Source organism: Chelonia mydas, chromosome 1 (assembly GCF_015237465.2).
Source record: "Chelonia mydas isolate rCheMyd1 chromosome 1, rCheMyd1.pri.v2, whole genome shotgun sequence".
Classification (NCBI taxonomy): domain Eukaryota; kingdom Metazoa; phylum Chordata; order Testudines; family Cheloniidae; genus Chelonia; species Chelonia mydas.
The window spans coordinates 150,885,334-150,897,053 of record NC_057849.1 but is presented as its reverse complement, the minus strand read 5'-3'; the positions used below and the strand labels follow the sequence as shown (position 1 = coordinate 150,897,053).

The following is an 11,720-nucleotide window of genomic DNA, read 5'->3' as shown; positions in this document are numbered from 1 at the left end:
TTGTGTCTGTTTCCTCAGCAAACAGAGCCTTCCCATCGAAAGGGAGATCCTGCTTCACTGGAGAGCTCAGAGAGCAGAAGCCATGATGTCCGTCTCATGGACACCGCTGAGGCCATGGACCATGCAGCCGTGTCCGCTGCATTCAAAGCGGCCTGCAGGGATGCCCTTCCTCCACAAGGGCCTTAAACTCCTTCTTATCGCGCTCCCGAAGGGGGTCCTCAAACTTGGGGAGGGATTCCCAGAGGTTAAACTCGTAGCTACCCAGGAGAGCCTGATGGTTTGCTACTCGTAGCTGAAAGCTTGACGACGAATAAACTTTTCTCATGAAAGTATCCAGCCTCCAAGAGTCTTTGTTCTTGGGGGTTGGGGCTGGTTGCCCCTGTTGCTCCCTGTGGTTGACCAACTCAACCAGGCTCAACCAACCAGGAGCTGGGCGCCTGGTGGGTATACAGATACTCGTGTCCCTTGGTGGGTACAAAGTACTTGCGCTCCGCCTTTTTAGAGATGGGAGCCAATGAGGCCGGTGTTTGCCTCAGGGCATTTGAAATTCTTGCCACCCCGCCCGGTGCTGAAGGGAACAGCACATTGAACAGGGAGTCTGAGGGCTCTTCCATCTCCTCAGCCTGGAGGTGGAGGCTTGCGCCACCCTTTTTAGGAGGTCTTGGTGGGCCTGGTAGTCCTCCTGCAGAATGGAGGGGGACGGGGCAGCAATCAGCTCCTCTGGATGGGCCGAGGCCGGTGTGGGACTTTGGGTATTGTCCAGCACCAGAGGATCCACCACCTGGTCAGACTTGGGGCAAGGTACTGAGGACACAGGTCCCCATGACCTTTTTTATGGTGGTTGAAAGATGGACGCTGATGGTGCTTCTGAGGCCCCGGCCATTGAGCGAGCCCCCACTGGGCCACAGTGCCAACTGGGCCGGCCATGACGTTTGGTGCCATTGCGCTTGCTGAGGTACCGGCAGGGCCGGCTGTTCAGGCTGGCTAGATTGGCCTGTAGACGGGCGGCTGTGAGGGGATGCCGGGCTGGCGTAAGATCCATTGCTGCCTCTGGACCAGGAGTATCGGTGGTGCCAGGATCTACATCGGCCACGGGACCATGATCTTGACACGGAGAAGCGGCACCGACGGTAGTAGCTGCTCAGCGAATGGCCTTGATGGGTGGACCCACGTCAGCGACATGCCAGCAATTGACGCCCGGGGCTACAGTGCTTTGGTGGGGACTTGGAACGGGAGTCTGAGCGGGAACGGCGTTGACGATCATGCCACGACCAACTGTGATATCTCCTGCGAGACGAGGACCGTTGGCGATGTCCGCCACAGTCCCGTAGGTATTCGCTTCGCGAAGACGAGCGGTGCCAGGAGTCCCAGTGGGGACGGCACCCATCCAGACAGTCTGGCCAGCGTCGAGGGAAATCCATGTGGACTGAGCCCTGAGCGGTTGCTGGGCAGTGTCAGGAACGTTTGCTCGACCGAGACCGGTACCAGGCCAGTGGCAATTGCGGTGATCCCAGCAGTGGCTTGCCTCTGGAGTGTGGGGCCAACATCAGCATGGACACGATGTCCCTGGCTGCCTGGAGGGCTTCGGGCATAGATGACATCCGGAGAGGCCTGCTCCGAAGGGGCTGGGCTACTCCGCTCAACGTGAGTCAGAGGCCTAAAGCCTGATGGGGATCGAGGACTACCCGACATGGGCCTAGCCTCTGTCCCAGACTTCTCTCGGTGCTGCTGCGAAGAGGGAGTCTTCGCCTCTTGGCATGCCCCGTGGACAGGGAGCGGTGCCAACTGAATGATGGTACCGGAGGGTTTCTGCGTACTGACACTGCGGTGTGCCAGGGTCGGGGCCAGCGCCGACTCCATCAGGATTGCCCAGAGCCTAATGTCCCTTTCTTTTTTGGTCTGGGGCTTGAAAGACTTGCAGATCTTGCACCTTTCGCTGATATGGGTTTCTCCCAAGCAATCTGCATGCGGGTTGCTCCTTGGCATAGAGTGCCTACAAGAGCCACACACCTTAAAGCCTGGGGCATGCCCTGGCCTGGGCTCAATGTCTAACTAAACTGACTGAATTAGCTAACTGACTACAGGTACTACTGAGTTCTGGGGACGAACTGCAGCAAAGCTGGAGCTGAGCAGTTCTGACGCACCTTCACTGGTGGCAAGAAGGAACTGAGGGTGAGAGGAGCGCAACCCCCCTATACTGTGCCAGGCAGGTGCCACCTCAGGGGTTGGGGGGGCACTCCTCCTTAAGGGTACTGCTAGGGGAAAAACTTCCAGCACTGGTGCACATGGGGAGCACGCACACCTATTGTGGAATACACATGAGCAATCACTTGAAGAACTGGATGCACAGAGGTGCGTTTCCCAGGTGAAAGTGGTGAGGGCTCTGGGGGTGGGAGTCTCAGCAGGGGTGTTGAGGCTCAATGGGGTGGTATTTGAGTATGGAGAGCTAGGGGGGTTCTGGGTTCCCCTAGGAGTAACTGCAGCTTACTAGTTATGCCTTGCACCACAGTTTGGCTGAACACCCAGGCACAGTGCTTGTATATATAGTGACAAAGTTTATTAGTGCTTCATATCAGAAATAAGTGGTTATATATAAACTAGTTCTTCTCCTGTCTCAACTCACCCAATGTTGTCTCTGCTTTTTTCAAGCAAGCCTGGCTGAGATTGCTTTTCCATGATGCAAACCTGCTGTCTGTTAGTGGCACCCAAACTTTTCCACTTGCACTTGTCCATCCCACCCCTGCAATGGACTCTTCATGCCCCCCTGGAGCTGAGTCATGGTAAGAGTGGAGCTAGATAGCACTCCCTGGGGAGTTTGAGGACCACTGCCCAAGATTAAGGATGCCAGTCTTTCTTTCTTTGCACTCCTATATATACGAGCATATGCCCCTCAGGATTTACCACTTCATGTTAGGTTTCAGAGTAGCAGCCATGTTAGTCTGTATTTGCAAAAAGAAAAGGCGTACTTGTGGCACCTTAGAGACTAGTGTTCTGTGTCTGCCAGCTTTTCATTCACATTTGACATAGACACCCCCCCAGTTGTAGGACATATGTACACAGTGCTTCCCCTGGCAATAAGTGGCTCTCTCACTGGCAGAGTCTGCCTCAAAAGCAGGTCCCACCTAGGGCATGTGTCTTACCTACATACTTTAGACTATGTGAGGAGGTTGGTGCACACACATTCTTTTCCTATGTACACTGGTATGAAAAGCACTATGACAGAGGCTTTCAGTACAGAACCAGGGGGAAGCCAATGTGCTTTGCCAGTCAGCATCCAGGTTTCTTTGGTCACAGTCTCCTCTGTGCATCCAAATCTCTCTCTCTCCCCCCACTAATCTCTCCTTTCAGTCTTATGGCGTAATGTGTCAGTACTAGTTCCACCCAGATTGTTGGAGGTGGTGTTGCCAGATTTGCTGGGATAAGTGGCATCCTGGGTCTGATGTTTTCTTCCCTGCCTTCTATTTGCTGGTAGACCAGAAGGGGTGGTGTCTGCTCACTCACTGAGCCTCATCCTTTGGGCTCTTTGGAAAAGGGCAGCTCTGGGTCTGAAGTGATATGTTATTATGTCCCTGAATGTATAAATCCTGCAGGCAGAGGATTTATTCACTCAGTGCCTATTGGGAAATTGACCTCCCCCCCACCCTCTCAGCTATGCCTATTGACCAAAGAAATGAGTCTATTAGAGGTCAGCTATAGTTTAAATCCTGAGAGTTTACATAAGGCACCTCACTCCCAGTCCCTAGGGGGTTCTTTTGGGTGTGGAGGGTGGGGGTTAGGACTGTCAAAAATGAACTGTCTCTACAAACTAGGCTAGATTATTAATTTGATGCTTGGAGACAAATTAGACTGCTCACCTGTTCCCTCTCCACTCTGGGCAGGCAGGTTCATGGCTGCTCTGCCCCTTATATGCCTATGTACAGTGCCAAGTCATTACTATGAAAAAAAGAAATCTGATGTTCCAGGCATAAGGATGGAGCCTACTGTCAATGTTGACTAGATCAAGGACAGTTGCAGGTCATTTGAAAGTTACTGCAACTGCTCCAGAATTCATTTTTGCCATGAATCTAACTCAGACGCTATTCACAGTAACTGCCGTGTTAGTCTGTATTCGCAAAAAGAAAAGGAGTACTTGTGGCACCTTAGAGACTAACCAATTTATCTGAGCATGAGCTTTTGTGAGCTACAGCTCACTTCATCACTATGCTATTGTGATGACCATTTTTTAGTAGTGCTTAATTCTTCAACCATATATTTGTGGGATGTCTTCTGAAAGTAACTTCTGCATCACACCACTCTTCCCTTGAGACATTTGCCTCTTACAGTGGAAATTAATCCTCTTTTACCAAGTCTGTCCACTAAAGTTCATGAAGGCATTCTGACTACAAACCTTGGGTGGGCTAATTAGCAGCTCTGATTCCATTCCCATTCAAATCAGAGACAAAAGCCACCTTGACTTTGTGGTAGCAGGGCTAAGAAAGCTGTTACCACAATGCACTGAGACAGAGAGTCCCTTTCCTGAGATACTGTCATCCTAGTTCCTGGTTTCAGAGTAACAGCTGTGTAATCTGTATTCACAAAAAGAAAAGGAGTACTTGTGGCACCAATTTGAGCATAAGCTTTTGTGAGCTACAGCTTGCTTCATTGGATGCATACTGTGGAAAGCATAGAAGATCTTTTTATACACACAAAGCATGAAAAAAAATGGGTGTTTACCCCTACAAAAGGTTCTCTCCCCCCCACACCACTCTCCTGCTGGTAATAGCTTATCTAAAGTGATCACTCTCCTTACAGTGTGTATGATAATCAAGTTGGGCCATTTCCAGCACAAACCAGACTCCAGTGAGAGACTGTTGAATTGGAATTCATTTGCAGATTGGCTGCAATTAAATTTAGGCTTGAATAGAGACTGGGAGTAGCTAAGTCATTATGCAAGGTAACCTATTTCCCCTTGTTTTTTCCTCCCCCCCCCCCCCAATGTTCTTGTTAAACCCTGGATTTGTGCTGGAAATGGTCCACTTTGATTATAATACACATTGTAAGGAGAGTGATCACTTTAGATAAGCTATTACCAGCAGCAGAGCAGGGTGGGGGGAGAGAAAACCTTTTGTACTGGTAAACACCCATTTTTTCGTGCTTTGTGTGTATAAAAAAGATTTCTATACTTTCCACAGTATGCATCTGATGAAGTGAGCTGTAGCTCACGAAAGCTTATGCTCAAATAAATTGGTTAGTCTAAGGTGCCACAAGTCTAAGGTGCCACACTCCTATCCTAGTTCCTGTATCTCTAATACAATTGTAACCAATTTCTCTGCAGTGAAAGGCCAGTTGAATCATTGGGCAGTAGCTGAAGCCCTGCTTTATCATTGAGAGAAAAATGCATTGACCTTGTAATGTATTTTGGCAATAGTTTGTTAAAAACTTTGAGGCTCCTTACATTTTTCTATTTGGTCTGTTTTCAATTAACACAAGAGAATGTAAGGGGAGGCTTTGCCCATGCCACCCTTCAGGCATAGGAGTTCCCCATAAACACTCACGAAGCAGCCTTGTCCTTCAAATGGCTCCTGTCCTGGTGCCTGTGGAACAACTCTCTACCACGGCTAGGCAGCAGATATGCTTTACTAGTTTGTGTAGTATTCAGTGTTCAGTTGCACTCCCATTATCTACCTTTTTTTATATTTAATTCTTCAGTATTATACACAGCACCTTGTACAATGGGGCCCATACATGACTGATGCTGCAATGTGGAATTATTTGAATACTTACCTCCTCTCCCCAGAAAACCAACTTAAAACGATCCCCATCTGACTTCTGAAAGTTAAGTTCTCTTTATAATGTCAAGTAATAATTGCTTGAGCTTCACCTCTTGTCAGATTGGAGAAGATTAGAATGACCATACTTGATCAGACTAACAGTCCCATCTAGCCCCATGTTTTTCAGAAGCAAAGAAAGAACAGGGTGTTTTATCATGTGATCATCCTGTCCTCTAGTCCCAGCTTCTGGCAAGGCCAAATATCCCCACATCTGCCAAATCATATTTTAAAAAGCATGCTAACATTTTCAGAAATGCCACATGTCTTCAGGCTTGGTGCACATTCTACATCTGTCCATTTAGCTCAAGGGCAGTCCAAGGGCCCCATTTCAGTTCTACAGCTTTAGTGCACATATGGCCAGCCAGCCTTTTCATCAGTTGCACATGCCTTGTGCATTGAAGGGAGTCTATTCCAGCATTCCTTTGCTATTTCTAACTTTGAAACATTATAAAACTGATTACACACAATTAGAAGTTTTGTTAAAGACTGCAAAGTTTTTGGAGCCACTAAAAAACAGTTCATAAAACAGAGCCTGGCCTGTTCCATTGCAGAGATGGAAATTTAGTTAGAGGGCCATGTTCATTTTAACAAACCCTTGCTAAAGACAATAGCTCTAGCTAAACAAAAGGTAAGCATTAGGAGGGCTATACCACCATTAGAATTTTACCACATTTCCAAGATCAGTACCTCTCAGCAACATGTTGAAACAGTACAATATTTAGTTCTTGCAATTTTTCTACAGTGGAAGCTCTTTCCATTAGTCAATGCACATTATCCCTGAATGTGTGGTTGTGACCCTTTAGTTTCAATTTGGTAGATTCCACCAAGCCTAGGTGATGCTTGGAGGCATGACTAATTGCCACTCAGCAACAGTGGCTGTGCACTTCAAGATCTCACCCCCTTTCAACCTAACAGCCAGTTTTACCTGTGTAATAGGTCTTTTACACTAGGCAGATCCTGATTTATGAAAAAATGTAATCATTCTGAAAATGAAAATTCAGGCTAACCTGACTAAGCTGTTTCATATGTGTGGTGTAACATTTACGACAGTAAATTTGTAAGTCAATCTGCAGCTGTAACATGTCCAAGACAATGTAGGGTTTCCTGGAGAAGCACACTCAGGTCCTGGACATTTTTTTAACCTCATTAGAGCAGCCTAATTTTTTGCTATGATCTAGTCTCTCCAGGACTGCCTGGAATCCGCAGCCCCAGGGAGGTGAAGCCTAATGTGTCTAACACATTTTTGCACCCTCCCAATTCTAGGCTACTCTAAAAGTTTATAGCTATTACTGACAGTCAGGGGCCAGCAGCTCTGCCCAGAATCTCAGTGCTGCTGTTCCACCCTCTCCTACCCACTGCATACCCTAAACCCCTACCCTATTTGTGATGGGGTCCTCAAAAGACAGCTTGTGGCAATCTGCCCCAGATTCAGTAAGTTGTGACCCCTGGCCAAATCAGACTTTTAGAGCACCTTTACCTGGCATTCAGGGGCTGGAGTAAGGGATTGGGGGGTGGGGGGGGGAGACGACGACACGACATGACAAACAAACCAAAACAAAAAACCCACAAACACACTCACCTTCCCTGTCTTACTGCAGACTACAGCTCCCCCATATACAACTGAGGCAACACTTACCCCTCTCAACTGATAGCTATACAGGACAACTCTGCCACTATATTTTGTACTTGCAACTTTGTAGCACATCAGAGCTGGTTGAGATAATGGAACACAGTCTGGCACCTGACATCTTTATGCAAGATCAGAAATTGCACTAAATTGTTCAGTTTACAGATCTGACATGAAATAGTGATGCTTAGAAATGAGTGGACTCTGTGCAGTTCAACTTTTTATTTTAATAAAATCAAGAGTAATGCACAGCACATGCAGTGCTAGCATCTAAACTAATACAATAAGCAATTACTAAACCTACAGTGACTTGAAGTTGAATTTTTTACATTCAGCAAGTTTAAACCCATTCTTTGCATATGATTTTTAATCCTTATTTCTGAACTGAAAATATTGTTGGCTGATAAAACTTGCTAAAATGCACAAGTCACTGATTATGCCAATACAACAAAGATAACCACATGTTTGAGGATTGCAATGTGCCAGACATTCACTGAAAAATAAACAAAAACAAAAAACCACACACAACTAAACAAAACTCACGCAAACAAACATCTGAGAATCTGGACACTTCACATCAGTGTTTAGAAGTGTTTCATTAATATCTTAAGACAAGTGTATCAAAACCTTGGCATGTTTAATTTTAAGTTGCCAATTTTTGTTTTACTATCAGAAAGTTATGGCTACACCGCCAATGCCGGGTCTGCTTAATTTGACTTAAGAGTTTAATATGACTTAAACATTAAAAGCTCACACTACCCCGAAATATATAATTTCACGCATACGGTGACATTCAACATTCAAGTGCCAGTGTTTTTGTACTGTCTTTTGGTCAAGTTTCTTTAAACTTTCAAAGAATCACTTTTAGGCTTACAAAAATAAATATTTGTCAAAAATGTTCAATAAATATTACACAAAACTAGCAGCAAAAAGTATCTAGAAATCTCGTGTGCAAATAGTTTTCTTCCCAGCTATCATTCCCATGGTCCCAAATAAATTTTAGAATCTAGTTCCTTCTCCTTAGACAAGCTGCGTTCAATCTCCAAGAGACAAAATAAGATTGGAAGTTAAGGACACGCACACAAGACCTATATAAAATTCTCTGAATGTGCAATAAAAGAAGTATTTTGTAAAAAGTTATGGGCAAAATGTACAAGGGCCTAAACCTAGACTAATTGAAATAGCACCATAACAAATGACCTCAATACTGTCAAGTGCACCTACTTAATAAAAGTTTTAGAACAAGGCACAATACACTTGAAAAAATCTATTGCACTTTAGGAGATTTTTGCCATTTTCCTATGCCACTGTAGATTAAGAGTTGATAATGGCTCTGGCCACAAAAGTTAGCACAGAAATTCCAAGTGGCAGAGGCATTTTACTGGTGGACAATACTTATCTTTGGCCAGATTTAGCATAAACAGACTATAAATACAATGGAAACCTATGCAACTAAAACTGACTAAAACTGCACTTTAATAGCAGAATTGAAACCTTGTGCAGTTATGTACATTTCCAACCTCTGTGATCTCAAGATTTGTTTGTTACTCTTCTGGAGCCATTTTACAAAGTCTACAGTAAGCCAGTTTAACATCTCAACGCAGCTTGAACAGAGTAATGTGAATCTGCATTAAAATAAAGCCTGCTGCATAATTCTTCCTGTTCATACCCTCTTGACCAAAAAACATCAACACTAGCATGCGTTATTAGACCAAAATCAGTCAGGCCCTTAAGGAGGACCAGTCACTGTTGTGGTCAGCCATTCTACCATTTCAATTTCATATGGCAGGCATTTTTAAAAAGTCTAAATAGATGAATTCTCCTAAAAACTATTTCAAGTTATCAGACCTTTAAACGTTCCCTGTAATATTCTGCCCACATTTGGCTAGCTCACATTAATGATCTGCCTAAACATTGAAAAAGGAATTGCTGTATTTACTTGCATTAACTTCAAAAACAGTGCTTTTAATGTATGCATGTATCCATACATCATCTCATCATGACTGGAATGGCTTATTAAAGACTATCAGGTTCTAAGTACCTATCCAGGATAGAGTGAGCAAATCAGAACTTTAACTTAGTACAGTTTTGCCACATTAGAAACTAATTCCATTGATATGCTTCAAGATGTTTGTTTGTTGTTTTTTTTTCAAATCTGCAAGTATCAAAAGCCCTAATGCAGGCTACCGCATAAGTTTTTGTAATATTATGGATGAACCGATGATTCCTGTTTAAGTTGTATCACACCTGTGTGCCAAGGTTTGATTTTAGCTCAAGTTCAGTAATTTTGATTTTGTCAACAATTGATATCTTGAGCATTACTGAGCCAACAGGACATCAAAATAAAAGTTGTCTAAAGTTAAAGGCACAGTACATTAACAAACAAATGATCCTCAGTCACAAAATTAGAAATGCAGTTTGGGGTTAGGGTGGCTGGGAGGGGAGTTAATCCTGACTACAGCAATGGAATCTTCACCTTCAAAATAGGGCTGCTTGTTCCTTTTGTTTCTTCTGTGACCTTGAGCTCCCTTAAAAAAAATTTCAGTGGAGAATCACAGCTGGTAATGTACTGCGAGTTCTTGAAGCTACACAAGGTATAGTCTGGCTAAGTTACATGTGGTTTCCATATTAGCTTGTTTGGTGGGATGTCTGCTGCAAGCAGACTCAGTTGCCCCACCAGTCAACCCCCTGGGAGTTATAGTTTCCTCCATATCCATCACTGTTGTAGAAGCCGCCTCCATAGCCACCACCTATTAGAAAAGAACAAAACCATATCAACTTACTAAAACCTTTATGTCCTTACACAGGCTACCCCCTTCTCTTCTTCCCTGGACAGAAGCTTTCTGTGGATCAAGATGGGGGGAGGGCAGGGGGAAGAAGAGAGGCGGCAGCGGATGAGAACACATGGTATTGTAAAGCTAAAAATTAAGAGATTAGGAAAGCTTCAGTGTGTAACCAGTTTACAATAATTTTGGGTAGGACAACAGATATATTGTGCCAGCTAAATCATCCTCTGAATTGTAAAGTTCAGTGTAACAGGCTATAGTAAATTCACAGCCCTTACACAGACAAACATTTAAGAGTTGGCTACTTTATAAAATTTGTTTTAAGACAAGACCTGGTTTTCCTAAAAAAGTTCTAGAGCTTGTTTTGAAGCTGCCATCACCAGCCCCCTCCTTTGTATTGGATTACAAGGACAGACAGACAATTACCTCCAAATCCTCTGCTGCCTCCATGGCCGCTGCTGCTACTGCCACCACCGCTGCGGCTGCTGCTTGGTCGACTACTGCTAAAGCTACTACTGCTGCCACCGCTACTTGTTCGATAGTCTCTGGCACCAAATCCTCCACTGAACCGACTATACAGAAAGAGAAACATTCACAGCTTGTTCTTATTGCGGTCTGGCAGAATGCAATTATTAAGATAGCTGCTTTGAAATCTAGGGCAGAGTTTTGTAAAGCTGTTTGAAATGAATTTTTGTAGAATATAGCAGTGCCCTTATCGCTTAGTTTCAGCACCACTGTTTGTTGCTTGCAAGCCTCTCACTGCGACTGACAGCCTCATGCTGTCCATGTTCCATTTGAAAGAAGCAGAAGAAAAGACGTTACTGTCAATCTATGTAGCTTACTTTTCAGTTGACTAAACCATAACAGATGGCAAGAATGTAGACTCCTAGACTACTGAGAGAGTTGCTTTTTTAGAGTTCAGCTATAGGTCTGATACAGTACAACCCCCCAGTTGTACAGGGGTGAAGAGGAAGCAGCTGAAGAGCAGTACTAGCTATTTAAGGAACTAGTGACAAATACCACTAATTCACTCAAAACTGATAACTACAGATTAATAAGAAAAAAAAAGACTGACATTTCATAGGCACTTTTGTTTACACCCCCCCCCCCCCCATTATGCTGCTCATTTATTCTGCTGCACCATCTAGAGTTGTTTTTCTATATGAAGGAGTTCACTCCCTCTTAATCTATAGCCATCTAAAGATGGCTACAATATCTTCAGCCCCCATGTTCACTGGCTTGGAACCCACAGTATAGTAGTGCAACAAGAAATATTCTTGTCCATATGGCAGCAATTCATTTATTGGTTAATAGCACAGAATGAATCTCTTACAGCAGGAAAGTGTCTCAGCTGATGCAATATGATTGAGACCTTTTTTTACTGCATAATAGTGGAAGCTATTAAAAAAATAAAAAGCACATCTATCTATTCCAAGTGGTAAAGCACACTTGGTTTTCCAATGGTTTCTAATGTGTAAAAAAAAAAACTTGTCTTAT

The 11,720-nt window shown here is 44.4% G+C and overlaps 1 protein-coding gene across 5 annotated transcripts in view; it reads right to left on the bottom strand.

Moving 5' to 3' along the window:
- Positions 1–483: 483 nt before the first annotated feature.
- DDX3X (DEAD-box helicase 3 X-linked) overlaps positions 484–11,720 on the bottom strand; it is a 41,905-nt gene continuing 30,668 nt past the window's right edge. For 4 of the 5 annotated variants that reach the window (XM_007064446.3, XM_007064447.3, XM_037902622.2 and 1 more), the window contains 2 exons: positions 10,650–10,795; positions 7,645–10,187 (listed from right to left, as the gene is read on the bottom strand). In XM_007064446.3, the coding sequence (XP_007064508.1) occupies positions 10,102–10,187; positions 10,650–10,795 (232 nt within the window). In that variant the 3' untranslated portion in view covers positions 7,645–10,101. Of the gene's footprint in view, positions 618–7,644; positions 10,188–10,649; positions 10,796–11,720 lie in introns of those variants that run through there. The other variant, XM_043538101.1, reaches the window with a different exon arrangement.